Source organism: Gorilla gorilla, chromosome 5 (genome assembly GCF_029281585.2).
Source record: "Gorilla gorilla gorilla isolate KB3781 chromosome 5, NHGRI_mGorGor1-v2.1_pri, whole genome shotgun sequence".
Lineage (NCBI taxonomy): Eukaryota > Metazoa > Chordata > Mammalia > Primates > Hominidae > Gorilla > Gorilla gorilla.
In genome coordinates this window covers 123,437,764-123,461,277 of record NC_073229.2, presented here as the reverse complement: position 1 = coordinate 123,461,277, position 23,514 = coordinate 123,437,764, and the positions used below count along the sequence as shown (strand labels likewise).

The window sequence follows — 23,514 nt, the reverse complement described above, 5'->3', positions numbered from 1 at the left end:
GTGATGTAAACTCCGTGAGAGCAGTGACCTTGTCTGTTCCATTTGTCACTGTATCCCACTCACCCAGAGCCGTGTCTTGTAAATAGTCAAAATAATATTGATTAATATTGATAAGAACTGACATTTATGGAGCATTTACAGTGTGCTTAGGCAAATAGTAATGCAATATATAATATATGCCCTTATGTATAATATACCTACCCTCAAAACTATATATAATGTATATATATGTTATAATATGTATTATGCATATATGTATAATATATAAAATACCTAATATATATATTTTTTCCTATGGTGATATAACAATACCTATATTATTCTCATGGGTTTGGTGAGAGTTAAATGCGGTAGAAATTGTTCTCATTAATTTTCACTAAAGGCATATGAGGGTAGGTAGTATTATTATCATTAGTATTATTATGCCTGGTTTGTAAATGAGGAAACTGAGGTACATTGTAGTGAATTAGCTTACCTGAGATCATGACTAATAAGGGGTGGGGGTCAGGCCTGGCCCTGGGAGTCTGGCTGTAGAGCCAGATGCTCAGTAAGTGCTTGCTTACCGAACAGATGGCTCTAATTCATCACCGGGGTGCTCACTAGGTACCTGAATCTCTAGGTACTTCCTTTCTGCCCCGCAACCATGGTAGAAACATCTGATGTCTATTGCCTGGATTTTAACCACAGTTTCTTAGCTGATGTCCCAACCTCCAGTTTTGGTTTTTAACACTAAGAGTGGTTACTTTGAAATGCAGACTAGAACTGTAGGCTCTCAGTTCCTCTTAGGCTAAAATTCAAACTCCTTTTCTCCACAAGCTGAATTCTCACATCTCCAACCTCATCTTCTTTTTGCCCATATGTGCCTTGATTCCTGCCACACCAAATTATGCTTATTCCCTGGAGTCCACTGTGCTGTTCTGCAACTTCGTGCCTTTACACAGGCTATTTCCCCTGCTTTGCTTCACTTCACAGTTTCTCAAAACTTATTTCCACTTACTTAGAAACTTTCTTAAGGTTCTTCCTAACCTCCCCCAGCCTCCCTGGGCTATGTTGGAGGTGCTTCTCTTCTCTGCTGTTGCACTGAGCTTGTACTTCCATCAAGGGAGTGCTGTGTTATACTTGTCTGGGTTCTTCCTGACCTCCTCCTCTCCCCTACTTTCTGATAACCTTGCCTGTGGACATTGTCATCCTGAAGGAATTGACTGGCTTCCCTCTAATCCTGGTCTCTAACAGAAGGCCTAGTAAACAGTAGGCACTCAATAACTATTTGCTGAATGGATACTAACTTCCCAAGGTCAGTTGAGGCAATCCACAATGTTATAATAAATATAAGATAGGGCAATATAATATATTACAAAACATTAATAGAAAAGTTTCAGAAGCCTGTTAGAAATTCTAAGTATCATGCTTTTGGAATGAGCTAATTCCTGAGATTAGGTGCAATTTAACTTTGAGCTTTTGGCAACCAAGGTAAAAAGGGAAACGTGGGGTTTGTGTTTATTTTCTAAGAAAAGGAAACACTCAAGTTCTTCAATGGGGACAATTTTTTTCTTGGTCCTGAATTCTAGGAGAAGATTCTTCCGTGGATGTTATATAAGGGAGAGTGGGTTTCTTTGTGGACAGTGTTTTTTTTTAAAATTATTTTATTTATTTTTTATTTTTTGAGACAGAATTTCACTCTTTTTGCCCAGGCTGGAGTGCAATGGTGCAGTCTCGTCTCACTGCAACCTCTGCCTCCTGGATTCGAGCGATTCTCCTGCCTCAGCCTCCTGACTAGCTGGGATTACAGGTGTGCTCTCCCACGCCCGGCTAATTTTTTTGTAGTTTTAGTAGAGATGGGGTTTCACCATGTTGGCCAGGCTGGTCTCAAACTCCTGACTTCAGGTGGTGATCCACCCGCCTCAGCTCCCAAAGTGTTGGGATTACAGGCGTGAGCCACCACACCCGGCCGACCGTGTTTTTTGAATATGAACTTTTGTAAAAACCTTTCTTAATAAAAGCTCAGGATTGAATGTTGAAGCTCCAAAAGCATTTCTTTGAAGATCTGCTTTAACATAGCTTCTATATATTTTTTTCTGATCAAAATTATTATAGAGGTAGAGTTTAAAGAGCCTAGAGGTTTTGATAACTTGCCTTACAACCATAGCACAGGCACCTCTTAGACTCACTTTCTAATACAAGTTATTTTTTATGGGAGAGAGGGCAAGCCATGACAAGTCTTGAATGAAACTGTTTTACATTTAATATTTTGGTGACCTCCAGAGGTATAGCTCTCCCATGTTGTTGGTAAAAGAGAAGTCTTGTTGCATTAGACACTAGGTGGTCTAACCTTGGGCATTCTCTTAAGGGAACATAAGGGCCTGACTTGTCGTGCTGCCTGGTTAGAAGGTCATCTTGCCCTCCTGGGGCAGTGCATTAGAGTAGTATGGGACAGGCCAGAATACTTCTTCATGAACTTTTAGCTCAAGCACCTATACACGTCCTTGGTTGAACCCCAGAGTTCTAGACCCTGGAGTTCCATGTCATCAAGTATTGAAAGAGATAATTTTGGTCTAAAATATTTAAGGGCAAGGTATTATAAATAGTTGCCATTTACTAAAAGTTAAGTATATTTACTGAACACCTACAGTATACTGGGCACTGGGCTGGGTACTAGGATGTAGTCCTAGTGTTCAAGTAGAGTTCATCATCTGGTGTGACTTCTGTCCTTACTGAATATACAATCTAGACAAAATCACAAGAAAAACATTTTGATGAGACCATCAGGGCATATAGGTACCAAATAGGTCCCAAAGGACTTAGTTCACTTGTCGGAGAGGTTATTTAGCATTGCCTATTTAAACATTGGAGGATGTCTCCCAAATGTTATAATTTAAAATTTAGCATAGTTAATATACTTTTTTTCCCACCGACCCCACTATAAGTGAACAAGATCAGACAATTTTGATTTTTTATGATCAAATTTTTCAAACAGAAAAGTCAAAGAGCAGTACAATGAACAACTTTACAATCACCACCTACATTTAATAGTTAACATGCTGTTATATTTGCTTTACCTATTTTTTTTTGTACAGAAGTATTTTAAAGTAAATTACAGATATCATGACATTTAACTTCTAATCACTTTTGAATGTAGCTCTGGTAAATAAGGATGTTTTCTTCTTGTGGTAGGCAGCCCCCAAAATGGATCACAGTGACCCCTACCTCCTGCTGTATGGCCTCTTGTGTATTCCTCTCCCTGTGAGTGTAGGCTGGACCTAGTGATATGCTTTTATTTTTATTTTTTTATTTTTTTGAGACAGAGTATTGCTCTGTAAACCAGGCTGTAGTGCAGTGGTGTGATCTTGGCTCACTGCAACTTCTGCCTCCTGGGTTCAAGTGATTCTCCTGCCTCAGCCTCCTGAGTAGCTGGGACCACAGGCATGCGCCACCACGCCTATCTAATTTTTGTATTTTTAGTAGAGACAGGGTTTCACCATGTTGGCCAGGCTGGTCTTGAGCCCCTGACCTCAAGTGATCTGCCCATCTTGGCCTCCCAAAGTGCTGGGATTACAGGTGTGAGCCACTGCGCTTGGCCGTGATTTGCTTTTAACAAGAAGAATGTGGCAGAAGCATTGGGATGACCCAACATTCAATAACAAAATGAATGTGGCTTCTATCTTAGGCATCTTTCTTTCTTCCTCTTGCCCTCTCACTTGTTTGCTCTGACAGAAGCCAGCTCTGAGGTGAACTGATCTATGGAGAGGTCCATGTGGCAAGGAATGAATATCTTTGGCCATGAGCCAGTGAGGACCTGAGATGTACTAACAACCGTGTGAGTGAGTTTGGAAGGAGATCCTCCCCAAGTCAACCCTTGAGATAACTGCAAAGGGCTGGCATCTTCATTGCAGCCTGTGAGACACCTTGAGCAGAGGCATCCAGCAGAGGCACCCAGCTAAGGCTATCTGGTTTCTTGACCCACAGAAACTGCAAGATAATACATGTCTGTTGCTAAGCTGCAAAATTTGGGGGTAACTTATTATGCAGACAGCAATAACTAATATACCTACATAGCCCCAATCCTATTAATCCCAGTAGGCACTTCTTTCAGCTGCTGCTGGGCTGTGCAGAGTAAAGCCAGGTTGTCAGAAGAGGTTGTCGTAGCTTATCCTGCTATGGTGGGTGGCAAGTACCCGATCTCAGTTGCCTCAAGTTATTTATTTAGATAAAAGGTTTTACATCTTGTAGAAGTAGAATCTTATCTTTCAGTCTCTCCAGGGACTATTATTATTAGCCATTCTGATTTTAGCAGGAGTATTCTCATCTTGGCTGTGAAGAAACCAGGATCTATTCCAAGATTACAGAGCTTGGCACACAAGAGGTTTCTGTTTCTGGCTTCAGTGATCTTTGAGAAAGAAGTGTGCACTGGAGAAAGTTCTGTGGCCATCCTGGTTTTTATTCACTTTGTTTTCTTCTTAAAATTTTTTGATTTTTAATTTTTGTGGGTACATAGTAGGCATATATATTTATGAGGTACATGAGATGTTTTGATACAAGCATGCAGTGCCTGTGGCCATTCTTAACCATTGAATTGTCAGGGCACAGAGACAAGCACATTCGGTAGAGGAGTAATGTGGTCTCCCACAGAGTAGAAGATAGAGATTCACTCCTGCACTTGAAGAGAAGCATCACAAAGAGTTTTGACGTGATGTCCAGCATACTGATGAGTGTATGGTTTGAGAAGGTTTAGGATTTCCATGTTTAAATATAAGGTTGAACACAATTTGGTTTCCTCCTAAGGGATCCGTGCCTAGAGAGTTAATCTGAGCAAGGCTCACCACTCTGGGCAGGTCCTAAACAGTGCTGGTGGTTAAAGATTTTTACCAGTTTTTGGTGATTATGTACATGTTTGAAAGTGGTTGAGGATCCTGGATTCCAGCTAAGGTGAAGCCTAAAATCCATAAAATGAAGAAAAGTCCTTCAGAAATGTGGAGTCTGCCTGCAGAGTTGAGCTTTTCTGGCCCCGATGGCCAAACACAAAACCTCCCACTAGGATCTGCTACTATTCAGCTTTCTCAAAAGATGGGCGAGTTCCTTATAAAAGGATTTGAACTTAAATTTCAACATGACATTGTGTTCTTTCTGATGTGGTGTTTCGTTAACCAGAATTTGGGGGCTACCAGATAGTCTTTATTGAATAAAGAGATAGAACAGCTGGTTCCTTTGATTGCCCAGCACAGGGCAGATGAGACAGAAATGAAATTGATGGGAAAGCCTGTCCTGGAATGCTGTTTGAATTGAGTGATATATTTTCTTTATGCTCAGAAGATGTATTTGGGAAAGTGATACTGGGGAGAGAGACTCGTATAATTTTTATAGCCCTCAAATCTCACCATTTCAGCTGACTATGCAGTCACTCAGAAGCAACAATATTGTAGCAGCTTCAAGAAGGGAGAGAACCAGGAAGGCTGATCATCAGTGAGTTGGTAAAACTGATATCTTTGTTGGAGATGTTAGCTGTAGATCTTTAAGACTTCCGGGAGCTGTTTAGTGATGCTAAATTGTAGGTGAGCCTGAGTAGGCATTTGCCTCATCCTGAGGAATACTTTCCTAATTTAGATGTGTAAAGTCTTTCCACACTGGTGCAAATCTTTCATCCAAGTTTCCTAAAACTATAAAGTATGCCCATGGATTCTCTGAGTGTCCAGAGTTCAGAAGGTGTTCAGACACATTAATAGAGGACCAAAGTACAGAGGAGTATACACAACCCATTGCTTAGAGTCGGGGATTTGTGTCCTTCCTGCTTTCATCCATAAGGAATTATAAGAGCTGGGACATCAGCAAAGAGACAGAGTGATGGTGGTATTGGTGGCCAGTGAGGAAGGTGTCGAGATAGTTCATATGAGCTGGAAAGAGATAAATTTTTGTGTGTTCTTTCAGAAAATCTTACTAAAAATTACAGGAGTATCTAGTTGCTTTCTAGAATGAAATCTGAAGAGGGATTAAATTAAGGAGCTGCTTCTGGTATTTTCTCCACCCACCTTTATTTTTTCCCAGAATGTGAGCTAATTGGCGATTGTGAGCTAATCACAATCTATACAGTGATTTTAGAGTATGCTTGTAGTATGAAAACAAGGGCTTTGTGAAGGAAGTGGCTTGTCTTATATATTATTTCTGACAAAGTGGGGTCTGATCAGGAGTGTAAGAGAATAGGAAGTAGATTTTATTTTTTCTGTAGCTTTGCCCTCTGGGAGATTCACTTGCAGAAAAAAAGTTTTAAGTGTGTGCATTTAAGTGTGTGCTCTTTGATGCTTGGATAGTGAGATTACCGTGACCTCCTGTTTCATTGGGAAAAGCACTCAAAATCTTTGTTTCTTAATTTTTCTTCAATTTCCAGTTAATGAAAGGTGAGAGAGGGACAATTAGAAGTATGAATAATGTCCACATTGATTTTACTATAATTGCCTGCTTATAAATCACATGAGGGCTCAGGTATAGGGAGCCCTATGTAAAACACACAATTGTACTTTATGTCTTAGACTCATAGGGAAATGAGTCTTGGAAAATCTTTTTGATGATTCTTTTTAGTTTCTCCCTTGAACTTATATTTTATAGCACAGCCAGTCTTGTCTCTTTTGTCACTTACAGAGTTTGGAAATTTAGCTAAATTGTGGAAGTGGAGCTGACAGTGACCAGTGGGAAGTGGGAAAAGAATTAGGGAGGAAGGAGATGAGATTCAGAAGTTCATTTCTGTAGTGTTTCCAGTGGTCTGAAATAAACTTTCTGTCCATCATCTCATAATGATATATATGAAAACAGGTGATCAGTTTTTCCTTAGAAGTATGTTAGTGGAGACTAGGAATGGGTGCTGTGGTAGAATAAATATGGCCATAATTTTTTTTGTGAATTCCAGAGGAAAGAACTGAGATGCATGGTGGAAGTTCTAAGGAGACCATTTTGTTTCAGTATAAGGAACCATCTAACCACAGAATAGTCTGCCCTATGCAGTAAATTATGGGAGAGAAGTTTCAGCAGGGTTGGGGTTGGGGATGGGGGGAGTATCTGGTAGGAAAGTGTGAGAAGGGATTCCTGCACTTGGAGAGAGGTTGAACTGGTTCTGTCCACATTACTTGTTTTGATTGTTGGAAATAAGTATAAAAGAATTCCTTATGTTAGAATAGCACCTCCTAGCTTGCAAAATGCTTTCACATTATTATACTTTTTAATCACTATTATAGCGCTCCATTTTGAGAAAGGACAGAGATCAAACATAATTAAGGCTATCATAACCTTAATTGATGGTTCCTATGTGATAGGTACCAGATGGACAGAAAAGTAAAATAGAAGTTTACTTGCCCTCAAGGTGCTTAAAAATTATTTGAGGAGATAGGACCTATACGTAGGTAAGACTGCAAGATGGCTGTGTGATTTACCTAATGTGTGAGCTAGACCAGTGGTTCTCAAAGTGTGGTCCCTGGAGCAGCAGTATCAGCATTACTTGGGCTCTTGTTAGAAATGCAGATTCTTGGATCTCACTCTGTACCTACTGAATCAGAAACTCCTGGGATCAGGGACTTGAGTTAGTGTTTTTAAAAAGCCTTCAAGGCCAGGTGTGGTGCTGTATGCCTGGAATCGCAGCACTTTGGAGGACAAGGCGGCAGGATCACTTGAGCCCAGGAGTTCAAAACCATCCTGGGGAACATAACGAGGTCTCATCTCTACTAAAAAAGAAAAAAAAAAAAGCCTTCCAGGTGATTATACTACATGCTCAAGTTTAAGACCAATGATATACTCTAGCCCAGTACTTGTTAAGCTTCAGTGTGCACAAGAATCACCTGAAACAGTGCTATTCACAGTCTGGTCCAAGAACTGCAGACTATCCTGGTGATTTTAATACCTCTAAAGTTTGAGAAACCCTGACCCGAAAGCTTGTTAAACACAGGTTCTCTAGTCCCATTCCCAAGTATTCTGATTCAGTGATGGGATCTAAGAATTTCTAACTAACACTCAGGTGCTGCTGGTGCTGCTAGACTACTCTCTCAGTAGCCTCGCTCTAAGCAATTCACCCCTCTGGGATTTAGCAGAGGCGTGGACAATGAGAGGTTCCAGTAGACTGGGACCGTGTGGGAAGCCTTTGTGCAGTGGAGGAGGTAGGACTTGGTCTGAGTCCTAACGGAAAGGTCAGGCTTAGATAGCTGGAGTTATTTGGGGCAGGGAGGATAGGATGAGCACCTGCATGTTTGACTGAAGTAGACCATTCATAGGAGGTAGAGCTCGGTTTGTCCTGCCCAGGTCTGGAGAGCATCACACACTGTCAGCTCTCATACATCCTCCCCAAGGGGGCGTCTCAGAGCCAGGCAGTGAGCAAACAGCCCAGGATTGTGAGCACTTCCTCAGTTATGCTGCGTATGGCACCCCCTCCCCCACTTGGAACTTTCAGGGGCATGTGGCTCTCTGCTTGTCCCCTCCTATTCTCTTGGTTCCCTTGCTCATCAAGTTCAGCTTGCTTCAGCTTTGCAGCTTGCTTGTTCCCTCAATTTGGCCTAAGTCTTCAGGCCTGGATTCTGGCCATTCTTCTCAGACTCAATATTGCTTCCATTCTCCCTGGACAACTGTGCGTCTTTGTCCTCTGTTGTTCTCCCTGCTCTGCTCATCCAGCCATCCGCTCAGTTAGTACTCAGTGGGGTTGAGGGACCTAGTCTACATGCTCAGTCCTCCTCCACATACTCTTGTCTTTGCTGTGTCCCTTATCTCCTGGTCAACCCTCTGTGACTGCCCATGACAGAAGTGGAAGACAATGTGGGAAGGGCTGGTCAAGCTTGGCAGTCAGGATAAGCAGCCTTGGGTTAATCAAGTTCACTAAAGGCTTATAACCAATGATCCATGACAAAGTCCAATCACAGTGAACTCAAGTCTGGGTAAGAGAGCTGATATCCATCAGGACCCCTTAACATTCTTGTTATTCATGGTTTAGTACTTCCACTCAGTTTTTGGTCATCTTTGGGTTCCCCAGTGGTTCCTTCATCTACAATATGGCCTTCCTCACAGAGAGGAGCTGCCTAAACCACCCAGGAGAGGTCATATGAAATTTTACAGATATCCAGGGCCAACTGTCATTCTCCAGCCCCACAGTAGAACCAGCCCCTGCTACTCCCCCTATGGGCTCTCCTTCTCCAGATCCACATAGCTCCTCCCTCTGGCTGCATGGTCACTGTCCTTGTATTTTATCCCTGGTCTGTGCTCTCTGATTGCCACTTGAAGACCAAGCCATGAGGTCTGTCGGGTCACTGTGGGCACCTGAAGTCACTTTGCTACTATCAGGATGTGAACTTACCCTCATCGTCAGGAGGGCTCTGCACTCTTGGGGAGGTATTCTGGGTGCTTAGAAGCTGGCCTCAGGTGGAGCATACTTTAGAAGGTCTGATGTACCCTAGGTCCCTTCACACCCGGGGCTTTGATGTTTTCAACCTTCATTTTCCCTCACTGATGGTTCACGGTTCACATTCTGAGCTTGGAGGCTGGCAGGGGAGTTACAGGTGCCCACATATCCCTCAGCTGCTTCTGTCCATCCTATGGAAGTCACCGGATGGTTCACCTGCCAAAAATGAAGCTCACAGTGCCTCACCACCCAAGTCTCCTCCCTCAGTGCCCTTCACAAGTGTCCTGAGTGTTCTGCTTTTGCCAAAACCCCCTGGTCGTGAGATCTGGGGCCACTTTGCAAACCCCAAGAGTGCTGCAGTCCGAAGCCTTTAACTTGGCCTCTTTGTCTCTAAGCAGAGTCAACTCTAATTTGATTTCCTTTTAAAAATGTTTTTTTTGCCAAGCTCCCAAAGGCCAAAGCTGGAACAATTTGAGCAACAAAATAATGAGAGTATTGGATTATAACCTATAGAATAAAATAAATATCCATTAGTGCATACTTACATAAATAAATAATTGAATACATTAGGAAATGGGAAAGAAAGGACAGTAGAATTCTAATCAATACAAAGAATGAGAGAAATTGAAACTCACAATGAAGCAAACACTACAGTAATATTTGCCTCAGATAACATCCACCAATGGACACTAAAATTAGCAGGCCAAAGTTTGAGGAGAAACAGGATATTTATAAAGTCTCAAAGTGTCTCTGTCAAGATTATTAGTTACAAAGGAATAAATCTTAACTTTATAGTGAAAAATCTAGCAGATACCACCTTTACCACATGGTTACGGTTAATATCACAGTCATAAGATATAGGACATTATATGCTCCCTGATATGATGCCCTGCGAAGGTGTATTAGTCAGGATTCTTCAGAGAAACCGAACCATTAGGATTTATTATATGGAGTTGGCTCACACAATTATGGAAGCTGACAAGTCCCAAGATCTGCAGGATGAGCTGGCAAGCTGGAGACCTAGGAGGGACCAGTGTCCCAGTTTGAAGGCAGTTAGGCAGAAGGAAATCTGTCGTCCTTACTCAGGTGAGGGGTCAGCCTTTTTGTTCTATTCAGGCCTTCAACTGATTGGATGAGGCCCACCCACCTTAGGGAGGACAATCTGCTTTACTCAGTCCACTAATTCACATGCTAATCTCATCCAGAAACACCCACACAGACACACTGTGCTATTTTTGCAACATTTCTGTAAATCTAAAATTATTTTAAAATAAAAATTTTAAAAGGCTTTCTGCCATCAGGTATTATGAGGACTTTTGAATGATGGGATATTTTTATATTCTTTACATTCATAACTGTCCTGTATGTGTGTACACATATATAATTTTAGATCTGCCACTCAGCATTTTCCACAGATACTAAATTCCACCTATATTTTTGCAGGCACCTTTGAAAACACCTGATTTCTGTTCTCTTTTCCCTTATGCGTTCTGTGTTCCTTCCTGACAAAAGCATCCTTTTGTAAACTTTCACAGCTCAGCCCTCCTGCTCTTCCATATGGTCTTTATCTCTGAGATGAAGATCCATGTGGCACATTGTGGAGACCGAGAGCATCGGCCAGAAGTCAGGAGACCTGGTAGCATTCTCAACCTTGTTCCTTAGTCACTAACTCAGTGTCCTTCCAGTTTTAACATTTCGAAGCCAGATGGCGAGTTTTGGCCAGACATTATATGCGCTATTTGATGTGTGGGTTCAAATGATTTTTTTAATCATTTTTTCTTTTTGTCAAAGTCTTGTGTGTTCTATTTCTAGGTTTTCCAAGTTTTTATTCATATTTATGTTTTACATTTTGCCTTCAGTCTTTGGATTCTACAAGACTTCAAAATTTATGGACTTGACTCTGGCATTTCCCTTAGAGTCCTTTTGAGTAATTCAAGGACAGCAACATTTTCTTTCTCCCCCTCCCCCTCTTTTTTTGACCATGAAGCCATTGTTGCTCTTAAAAAAACACACACACAACAAAAATCCTGTTTTCTTCTCTCTGAGGCTGTGAGTAGCCCTTCTCGCAGTGTCCTGAAGCTCTCTCGTGGCTTCCAGTGTGTGGGTAGACCTGTGTTTGGACTTTGAATGGGTTGAGCCTGGTACAATCCCACAGGGAGGACTGTTTGGCCACCTGGTCAACACCCCCTCCTGCCCTAGCAGGATGGCAGGAGAGCTCCTGTGCAGTTTCCCTCTGCCTGCCTGCGTTCACTTAATGCTAGCAGGGGTGCGGTGGAGGCATGGCGCCAGTGGGATGCACCCTCAGGAGTAACACCTTAGGAGTTGCTTCTTATGGTATCTGATTTTTTGTTATTATTTCTGTCCGGTTGGTACTTTCTCTGGATTCCCCCCAGTATTTGGATAATGGTGTAAGACTCAAATGATGGAGAAGTTGGTTGACAATAGGAAATAGCTAAGAACTCTAATGTGAATGACTTGATTGTCCTTGCCAGAAAAGGCAATTTGGTTAGGTTCAGCATATTGCCCTACTGTAGGGTATTTCTTGGTCTCTATGGCATATATAGGGGAAATGATTTTTAAAAATCACTTTCTGCTTCATTTGTGCTGTAACAGTTGTTACCTTGTGTTCCCACCTCCAGCCATTTCCCCTTCCTGTCTTTCCTGTGCATTGTCATCAGATACTCAGTTTCCTCAGCTTGTCACTCAAGAACGGTGAAAGGGGTAGATATTCCTAGAGTACAGCATGTAGAACCAGGCCAGGCATGTAGTAAACGTGGTATAAGGGTTTGCTAAATAAAAGCAAGAATTGACCCTTACTTTCAAAGAGCTAACAATTTAGCTGGAAAGATAAAATGCACACACACACACACACACAGACACACACACACACAGACACACACACACACACACAAACACACACACACACACACACACTGTGTATAGAGCATTATGGGAAAAATGTCACTCAAGAAGCCTGAGACACAAGAGGCAGGATATATCTGCTGTGTGCTCTGCTCAAGTCACCTCAGTAATTCTTCTCATTTTATAGTTCAGAAGGTTAATAGGCATTAAATGCCTTAAAGTCCTATAAGGTTGTATGTGCAAAAGGGAGATGTAAACACAGGACTGTATGAATTGAAAGCTCCTGTTGCCACCAGAAAGCTTTGAAAGCAGGCTGGAGCTGGACCTTGACGGATGGATAGAATTGATTCGAGAGAAGTGGTGAGCACATATAAGTTGTGGGGGCAGAGAGAGGGTGCACAGCATGAGCAAAGGTGTAGCAGTTGGAGGCATAAATTGTGCTGGGGAATGGGGGTGGTCCCCAGGTTTGCTAGGATAAGGGAGGAATGAAGGATACAGCTGGAACATGGGTTGGAGGCAATGTATAATGCACTTTAAGTTCTAAGTTGAGTTTGGACTTCATTTTATAACTCATTTCAAAAGCCATGGAAAGTGTTTGAAAGGGAGTGACATGATTAAAAGAGTGTCTTAGGGCTGGGCGCAGTGGCTCATGCCTGTAATCCCAGCACTTTGGGAGGCCAAGGTGGGCAGATCACTTGAGGTCAGGAGTTCAAGATCAGCATGGCCAACATGGCGAAACCCTGTCTCTACTAAAAATACAAAAATTAGCCAGGCGTGGTGGTGGCTGCCTGTGATCCCAGCTACTTGGGAGACTGAGGCAGGAGACTCACTTGAACCTGGGAGGTGGAGCTTGCAGTGAGCCGAGATAATGCCACTGCACTCCAGCCTGGGCAATAGAGTCAGACTGTCTCAAAAAAAAGTCTTAGGAAGTTGATAGTGTCAGGTGGGATGTGGAAAGGACTGGAGAAAGGGAGGGGCTGTCATGAGTGCTAATGTACATTATGTCATTTCATCCTCACAACAGCCCAAAGAAATAGAAACTCTTAGTTTCATCCCCATTTCCAGATGGGAAAACTGAGGCTGTAGAGGTTACGTGATGATCAGATTCCCACAGTGAATAACGGTGATGCCAGGATGTGAGCTAGGCAGCTCCATCTCCCCTAGTGCTCCCTCCATATGCAGTAGTGTCTAACAGCAGCCTGGGAGATGACTTGGGTCAGTTTTAATAGGTCGAGTGTGATAGTCCGGTGACAAGGCCTGGATGAAGTCAGTAGTGTGAAATGGAGAGATGGGAGCAGTAGTGTGAAACATCCTTTCATGCGATCGTGATGCCAGGGCTGAGCCTGTGACCTCATAGCTACTCTTTACTTATTGTTTTCCATGGAAGCTGATCCTCAGAGGTGAGAACTTTGCCAGGACCGTGTAGCGTCGTGGGAAACCTCACCTCCAAACCTCTTAAGGAGCTTAGGCTTCTTGTTTTTCCTGGGGACATGTATTTAAATTAATAATGTAAGTGCTAATGTTGGCTTTGCTTGCTTTGGGTTACTTTTGAGATGATTTAAGCAAACTTCCAGGTGTTCTTAAGCATCACAGGCTTTACTTGAGTTTGAGACAAGAAGGTTCCCAGAGGTCTGGTGGTGATCAGTTCTCCCTTTTTTCCATGAATGCCCTCCCTCATCTGCTTATTTTGGTATGTTCCCTGTGTTGCTGTTCTATGGGTTGATGTATCACATGATTGCTTAATTCATTTTACTTTTGTTCTATTTTTTTTTTTAAGCAAAAGGGTGTGCATGTATTTCGACTCTGCAAAGCTTTTTGGTATCAGTAAAGGAATATGTAATAGAATGTGCTAAATGCCATTGTGACGATGTGGGGCAGTGTGGGCCAGCCCATTGACTTCTCTGCTTTATTTACTGCAGGTGATAAGAAGTACATCATGGGGCCCAAGCTTTCCACTCTTGACGCCACTGTCTTTGGACACTTGGCACAGGCAATGTGGACCTTACCAGGGACAAGACCCGAACGGCTGATCAAAGGCAAGCCCTACACTCTTCTTCAGGTTTTGGGGCTTACTGGGGCTGGGTGGGCAGTGGGGTAGCACAGTGGGGAATTCTAGACCAATGCTTTCGTCTTGGGTATGCTTTATGGAGACACCAGGCATGGTGTACAGGGCTAGGGGTGGTTCTCTATACTCAGGATACTTTGGGGTGGAAGAGAGACTGGGCTTCTCACCTGCTGTCTTGCCCAGACTATGTTCTTAGCAGTGCTGACATAGGTCCTGCGATGTTTTTATGCTAGCGCTTTTCTTCCATCTGCTTACATAGTGGGACTTAAGATTTGTTGCTGAAATAGGGCTTGAATTCCACCTAGTGCCCTTGCTTTGCTGGTCTTCCTTAATTTCCTTTGGGCAATGGGGGCTCCCCACTTTCTGGTATATCCAGCTACATCAACTATGGTGGGCTGACGCTGATGAACTCACTGGCTGTTTCAGATGCTCTGAGTCTAAACTGTTTTTCGATGTTGCATGTGTAACTATAAGTACATAGGATTCTGTGCCATTTGCATTCAAGCCACTCTTTCCTCCTGTTCTAACAGAGTGGCTATAGATCATTCACTAAGAGTAGCAGAGCGGCCGGATGCAGTGGCTCACGCCTGTAATCCCAGCACTTTGGGAGGCCAAGGCGGGTGGATCACAAAGTCAGGAGTTCGAGACCAGCCTGGCCAACATGGCAAAACCCCATCTCTACTAAAAATAGAAAAATTACCTGGGCATGGTGGCATGCACCTGTAATCCCAGCTACTCAGGAGGCTGAGGCAGGAGAATCTCTTGAACACAGGAGGCGGAGGTTGCAGTGAGCCAAGATTGTGCCACTGCACTCCAGCCTGGGCGACAGAGCAAGACTCCGTCTTAAATAAAAAAAAAAACACAAAACTAGTAGAGCTAAAAAGTTCAAGACTGGGAAAATGAAAATGTCAACAAATACTTTGTGAGTCTAGTGCTTTCCGAAGTATTATTATTATTATTATTTTTTATTTTTGAGACAGGGTCTTGCTCTGTCACCCAGGCTGGAGTGCAGTGGTGCAATCTTGGCTCACTACAACCTCCGCCTCCCGGGTTCAAGAGATTCTCCTGCCTCAGTCTCCTGAGTAGCTGGGATTACAGGTGTGCACCACCATGCCCGGCTAATTTTGGTATTTTTAGTAGAGATGGGGTTTTGCCATGTCGGTCAGGCTGGTCTTGAATGCCTAACCTCAAGTGATCTGCCCACCTCGGCCTCCCAAAGAGCTAGGATTACAGGCATGAGCCACCACGCCCAGCCGCCCAAAGTATTATTTATGTTAATTTTGACCAAAGAAACACAATCTTAGTGCTTTTTTTGTGTAATGTGTACCTTGGATGTGAGGCCTATCAGAATTACAAGAGATATGAGAGGGGAAGCTAAGGAGCAAGGATATGTAGAACCAGTGCTAGGGGATGAACATATATGTGTGGGGTGGGTGTGGGGTTGTAGCCAGAAGTAAAATTCATGGTGGAAATGGCATACGGAAAGATAGCTCACCTTGGATTGATGTGCCAGGGACCAGATCTTGGGGTGTGTGTGGGGGGGGCGGTGGGGGTGGGGGGGATGGGGGGGTGGGGTAGGGTGGTGGGATATACAGATGGTTCCTGACTTATCATTGTTTGACTTATGATTGTTCAACTTTGAGGTTGTGAAAAACAATACTTGTTCGGTAGAAACTATACTTTGAATTTTGATCTCTTCCTGGGCTGTCCATATGTGTGGTGCAGTACTCTCTTCTGGTGCTGAGTGGTGGCATTGAGCCACAGTTCCCAATCAGCCATATAATCATGAGGGTAAACAACTGATACTGTATAGTGTGCTGTGTTGCCAGATGATTTTGCCTTACTGTAGGTTAATGTAAGTGTTCTGAGCACGTTTAAGGTAAGCTAAACTAATATATGATGTTTGGCAGGTTAGAGGTGTTAAATGCATTTTGGACTCTCTCTCTCTCTCTATATATACACACACACACACACATATACATATGTACATTTACATATACATATATATTTTAATGGGGTCTTGCTCTGTTGCCTAGGCTAGAGTGAAGTGGCATGATTATGGCTTACTGTAATCTCAAACTCCTGGGTTCAAGTAATCCTCCTGTCTCAACCTACTGAGTAGCTGGGACTTCATGAGTGAGACATCATGTCCAGCTAATTAAAAAAATTTTTTTTAAAAATAAATGAGGTCTTCCTGTGTTGCCCAGGCTGGTCTTGACATCCTGGCCTCAAGTGATCCTCCTACCTCAGTCTCCCAAGTAGCTCAGATAACAGGTATGAACCACTGTGCCCAGCTGACTTATGATATTTTTAGCTTTCAATGGGTTTATGGAGATGTATCCCCACATAAGTCGAGGAGCATCTGTATGTGGCAGCCAGGGCCTCTGGGAGAGGCTTCCCCTGCATAGTTGCATGGGAACTGTTTGAGGCAGTACCTAAGCAAGTGCCTGGGGGTCAGGGATGTGGGGATCAAAGTTCAATATTTAGGTTTGGGGAGGAGGGTTGACAAGAATTAATCAAAATGTTTATGCCCAACTGAGCAGGCTGGGTATGTAGATGAGAGACCAGTAGAATAGCACATAGAATGCTCTTAATAAATGTCGGATGGATAGCTGGATGGGTCAATGGATGGATGGATAAATGGATGGACAGATGGATGGGTGAATGGATGGATGGGTGGAACCAAGCAAGGCAGAATCATACAAGAAACTGAGGCAGGCAAGCAGTCATGTGTGGTGGTCATGTAGATGGGTGGGGAAGTGGTGGAGCCTGCAGCTCTGTGTGTGTGTGTGTGTGTGTGTGTGTGTGTGTGTGTGTGTGTGTGTCGATTCATGTGCATGCCCAGGAGGTTAGACCAGGCTGACGCCAGCAGCTCTCACTCTCCAGATCCTCTTATTGGTGGGGACAGAGCTCCAGATACATTATCAGACTTCGTTGGAATGGGTCAGGCATTGATCGAAGGTTTTCTGGCAGTTCAGCTGAGTGGGACTAGGGATAGTATGGACTGTCATTTAATTTCCTAAATGGTCATTATGAGGATGTTCCTTGTTTTGCAATACATTGGAACTTCTCTAAACTAAATATGTTATCACATTAATGAGGTTCGTGGCATTTAAAATATTAGTTTCCCTTTAATTTAATCACATTTTCCATAGTCGTCTAAAAGATGTTGATTCCTTTTAGTTCATTTAGGGCTGTGTTTTATATCCATTCTCTGTTCCTATTATTTCCTACTTTATTCCCTCCGTTCTCCTACCATACCACCCTTACACACCCACATGTATATACCCACTCACATCTACTCACATGCTCTATACAACCCCCCCACACACTCACTTGTACAGATATACCTACACTTCTACCCAAACACATCCCTACATACACACATATGTGTGTACATACACATACAAATGTGCACACACACACTGTTGTGGTCATCTGTTACTTAGTCTGAAGTATTTAGGGACCCCATTATCAGTAGAATTCACAGACTCTACAGAATTTTTTCTTTCAGAAATGATGCATTTTTTGTTGTGATTTGGCCCTTTTCTCTAATACTTCCTGAAAGGACTTGAGGCATTTAGTGTTCTTTTAAAAGAAATGATCAGCCTTTTGGAAGATTGATTTTGGGCCTCATGCACATCTGGGGAATCTGACACCATCATCTGCACGGGGCTTTTGGCACATCGTTGTATGTACTTTGATTCTTAAAGTAGCTTCCAGCTTTCCCTGGGTACTGGCGTAGCATGAATTATTAAAGTCCACAGGGATCTCTAAATCCCATTTTAGGCATTAGTTCCATACCCCTTCTAAATCTTTGGAGGGGAGCTGATAACATGCAGCCAAACTACTACTGCTGTAATTTGCTCTCAACCTCTTTCCCTGCCTTTGCTGTCTCTGTGGTAGAGACTTTCTCAAGAAGTAACATGAGAAGGGTTAAGTAGAAACAAGTAGCCTGGAGATTTTAGAACTGGGTGAAACCCAGGCATGTAAGTGGCTCGGATTCAGGCAGTTTTCTGCTTTAGCTTTGGAACGGCAGAAGCACCACTGGCCTTGCCTCATTGTGAGTGTGTTTGGATGAATATTAGTTTTTTGGTCCAACATATTATTTATAAAGCCACACAAGCTACTTCTGGAACCATGTAGAATAGTATGAAATTTTCCTTCAGTTAGATGAGCAGGAGGATAAGCTTTGAATATACCTATGTATGCATATGTCTATCTAGATAGACATATAAATATGAATAATTTGCTTACTGAAGAAAATTTAGAAAAGATAGAAAAGTTTTAAAAGAATAAAAAGTAACTTGTGACACCATCTTTCACAGAGAACAATTGCTGATATTGTGGTATGTATGTAATCTTTTATCAAATGTAAGTATGTATATATATATATATTTTAAGCTGGGATCATAACGTTGATACAATTATAACCTAAAGTTTTAAAATTAACTGTATTTTGGCCATTTCCCTTGTCATGAAATATTCTTCAAAATGGTATTTTTAATAGTTGCATAATATCCTATCCTATGGCTATATGGTAATTTATGTGATTAATCTATTTCTGGACTTGTGGGTTGTTTTAAATAACTTTTACTAATATTCTATAGTGAATATTGTTATAAATATATACTCTTGCTCATCTCTGATTATTTCCTTAGGCTACATTTCTTGTTCGGTAATTACTGTCTCAAAGGGCATAAGCTCTTGGTCTACATGGCTAAATTGCTTTCTAGAAAGATTATACAATTTATATTCTCATGAGCAAAGTCTGAAAGTACTTCCAATTTTTGCTCCTTCATTAGGGTTGAATATAATTTATTTTGAAATTTTTGCCATTTTATACTGAAAAAAATCTCAGTTTTATTATTAGCAACATTCCTAATGTGGAGTTAGATTTGATATTTTCATCAGGGTTCTTATCAGATAATTGCATGTGGATTGGGGCACTCCTTAAAACAGACGTGGAGAGCTTAAGAAAGCTGAGAAAAGTGAAATTGAAGCCATGATGGGTCAAGAGCTCTGCAGCGTGTCTGCGTGTCCTCCAGAGTCCTATCAAAACCACAGACCTTAATGCTATTTTCTGAATTAGGAGGAGCTCAACCTTCTGTGCTCTAGGAAAAACCTCATTCAGCAACTTTCACCAGCAATTATTTATTTTACTTGAATGTCCTTTTTACTTAATACTTGATAGATTAAAAAGTGGAAAAAAATGCTGCATCTCCTTGACCAGCATGTGAGTATCTCCTCACTCCTGCACTCTTACTATTCTCCATCTGGAGGGAAGTGTTCAGGAAGAGGTTGTCGTGAGGAGATTTGGGTTTCAGGAAAGGGCTGGAATGAATTACCTTGGCCTGTTTTTGTATTTGGAGATCTGTGAATTAATATTTTTTAGCTTCGAGGAGACAAGGCAAAGGGGGTGTTTTCATTACAGTATTCAAGTATTTTAGGAACTTTTCTGAAGAGGATATATGCTCAGTGTCCTCCATGCCTGCATGACAGATGCTGAAAGGAGCAACCAAGGGTGTAGTCAGCGCCTAGCATGGATCTGGAACAGGGAGGTGCTGAGTAAATACCTGCAGAGCAAATGAGTGTGTTTGGATGTTGGCCTATGTTTTCCAAGTTATTTGCTGGTTCGTGACCAAGGGCTGGCAGGTGCTGCTGCGAGACATTGGTATGCTTCTCTGTCACCCGCATTCCTGCCTTGTATGATTGGCAGCTGGGAGAACCTTAGTTCTGGATTCTGGGTTTGGTTGACAATGTTTTCAGCATCAAGTTGTACAGAATGTTTTGATTATTAGAGAAATTAGAGGAATACAGGAATATAAAATGCATCACTTTATTCAAAGAGCAGGGAGGGCATTTCCATTTGAGAAACTTTAACAGAAAGGTTCTTTATTCTCTCTGGGATTATCTTCTGGGTAGGGGGGCATTCGGCTTTCTGATAAATATCCTCTCAAGTCTGAGAATATCACTTTGTTTCTTACCAATTGATTTTATTGGATTTTTAAATTTGAAAAGTAATACATGATGGTTACAGTAAGTTGAATTACAAAGGTGTAGTTTAAAAAGTTTATGGCCTTCTCCTCATCCATGTCCAATATTATTTCCACAGAATAATCAATATTAAGGATTTAATGTAAATCCTTTTGTGCCTTTTTCATGTACAGATTTGCATAGCATGTCTAGGTGTTTCAGTTTGTTTGTTTTCACTGTTTTTAAACTAAATGGAATTATACTATATACATTATCTATAACTTGTTTTTTTCACTTAACAGAATATTATATCATTTTAACAGCTTCACAATATTCTATAGCATAGATGCACCTTAATTTATTTCATCAATACCTATTGATGGAGATTCAGGCTGTTTTCATCATTTACTTCTTTTTTTTTGCTTAAAAAAGCTTCATTTGATATCCATGTACATATATCTTTACATACCACTGCTTTTATTATAGTTGAATAGAGTACTAAAAGTGAAATCCTGGGCCAAGAGATATGCACATTTAAATTTTTGATAGATAACATCAGATTACTTTCCAAAACAGGTTATAGCAATGTATGCCTCTGCCAGCCATGTAGTACAATGCCTGACCCTCCACATCCTCATCAGCATTGGATGTTATCAGACTTTTTTTTTTTTACCAGTCAAGTAGATGAAACTGTTATCCGATTGTTGAGTACACTTTGAAGAAATGCAGTTTTTCTATTATTTTGCAAACTTATGTCTTCTGTATAGGCTTTTTTTTTTTGAGATAGAGGCTCACTCTTATCTCCCAGGCTGGAGTGCAGTGGCAGGATCTCCGCTCACTGCAGCCTCTGCCTCCCTGGTTCAAGTGATTCTCCTGCCTCAGCCTCCCAAGTAGCTGGGACCACAGGCGCCTGCTACCACAACCGGCTACTTTTTGCATTTTTTAGTAGAGATGGGGTTTCGCCATGTTGGCCAGGCTGGTATCGAACTCCTGGCCTCAGGTGATCCGCCCACTTCGGCCTTCCAGAGTGCTGAGATTACAGGCATGAGCCAGTGTGCCCGGCCTGTATAGGCATTTATATTAACACAGGCTTATCTCACACACACACACACACTCCACACAACCTGTTTCTGCTGCCAACTTTTTCTGTTCTTTTGTCCAGTAGCATGTTAAGTGGCTCAGCTGATGGTGAATCTAGCCACAGAAAGCGATAGGCAAAGCCAGAAAAAGATAAAACCCAACTATAGATGTCCACTTTCTGTTTCACTCTTTATCATGGGCAGGAATTGAGGAGTGTGTGGGCTCCCAGCTCTTGCTCATCAAAGCAAACCCTTTCTCAACTACGTGTTGGAATGATCACTTCTTTTATGATAGCTCATTGCCATTAAGGGGTGGCATCTGTCTCCTCATAAGTCTTGAGACCTCAAGAATAATTACAGAAAAATATTCCATGACAGGTAGTGCAATACTATTAGTTCCCAGGCCATGCTGTCAGCTCATCAGTAGAGAGTTGAGTGGAGGTGAAGGGCATGAGGACTAACGAGGTTAATATGAATTCAACAGGTGAGTGAAGCACTTTACATGCCTGGCACACAGTCAGGACTATGTAACTGTCTGCTATTATGATTATTAATTTTTATTATTGCATACTGAAGTGGTATTAATGTCACATGATCACAGAGCAGGCACCTCTTCTGGAGAAAGGTGAAGAAACAAGCCTGTAGAAAGAAAAGCCATCAATGAAGTGATATTCATAGATCCTGTGGATCTTGTGAATAGATTCTGATTTTCTGTAGGAAAAGCTAGTAAGGAATAGATTTGATTGAGTCAAACAGGGCTGTCCCCAGGTCCTACTGTGAAGTGACTGTATTTCATCTTCGATGTCTCTTTACCTCCCCAATTAGATATTTTTTTTTTCTCTTGCTGCTGCCCTCACATCTTTATTCAATTCTTGGTTCCCCGGGATTGGCAGCAATACCTGGTGAGGCGTTTCATGACTGTCCCCATGAGGGAGAAAGTAAGTGAAGGTTTTCCATGCTGCATCTCCTCAAAAGGAGCAATGGTGTTGACTTCTCAGTTTCTGGCTCCTGAGCATGTGCACAAATATCTTCTAGAAGAGAATAGATTTTTACATAGTGGGGGTTGAGCTGTTACAATTTGAGAACACTGGAAATGGTGACCTGGAGCCAGTACATGTCCGTGGGATCCATGAAGCAGGGGGATTTGCTTTGTTATGTTTTGCAGGGGATGTAAGTAAAACAGCAATCAAGTTTTGAAAAATTTTAACATGAGAAAATGTTTACAATAATGTTACAGGAGATAACATGTAATAATAATGGCAATAGGTAAATAGAAAAAATACTGAAAGAAGTTACACCAAAATGTTAATTGTGATTATCTTGGATCGATGAAATCATGGGTACTTTTTGTTTTCTTCTTTATGTATTTGTACAGTTTGTCTATACAGACTAATTCTAATTTTCCAAAATGAGAATATGTTATTTTCCTTAACAGGAAAATAAAATAGAGTAGTGACAGACTATAATCAACAGAACCATTAATATGGAAACAACCTAAACGACCTGTGATAGGGGATTCATAAAGACAAACTGAAGCTATGGTACAGCCATATAACATAGTGTGCACTTATCACTGTGATCAGAGTGTGACATTCAAAGATTTTTATTATACGTTGTTAAGTGGAAAAACGTAGGATAGGAAAAAGAATATATAGTAAATCCTATATAGCACATGTAAATATATGTAAATGTATATGTAAATATGTACCTTTCTGGAAGAACATAAATGAAAATGTTATGGGGAATGGGATTATTGGTAATGCTTTTATTTTTTGCTTATCTGTTTTTCTAATTTTCTGCACTAAAACATGGATTGTTTACACAATAAGTGAATGTTTATATAACTTAAATCCAAAGACATTCTTAGAGTAATAATGTCCTACAAGAGATAGTAGCAAATCATATATTTATAAGCAGTGTTGCCATCTGCTGGATCAAAGGGAGAAACTCACCCTCCTTCTTTTTCATTTGGAATTAGGAAATGAAGGCCAGGTAGAGTGGCATGTTTCAGACAAATGCCTAGACAGTAATAGTGACTTAACACAAGAGTTCTTTTGATTCACATAAAAAAGAAGTAATCTAGTGACCGAGTGGGACCCGGATCCTGAGTACCGCTGTTCAATTTCATGTAAAAATTTAAATATATCTTATACTAAGTGTGTTTGCAGGCACAC

General features: G+C 41.6%; 1 protein-coding gene across 4 annotated transcripts in view; it reads left to right on the top strand.

The window, feature by feature from the left end:
• The window catches only part of FAXC (failed axon connections homolog, metaxin like GST domain containing), a 79,868-nt gene that overhangs the window by 45,084 nt on the left and 11,270 nt on the right, over positions 1–23,514 (top strand). For all 4 annotated transcript variants that reach the window (XM_019030163.4, XM_019030166.4, XM_019030164.4 and 1 more), the window contains one exon: positions 14,140–14,256. In XM_019030163.4, the coding sequence (XP_018885708.1) occupies positions 14,140–14,256 (117 nt within the window). The remainder of the gene's footprint in view (positions 1–14,139; positions 14,257–23,514) is intronic.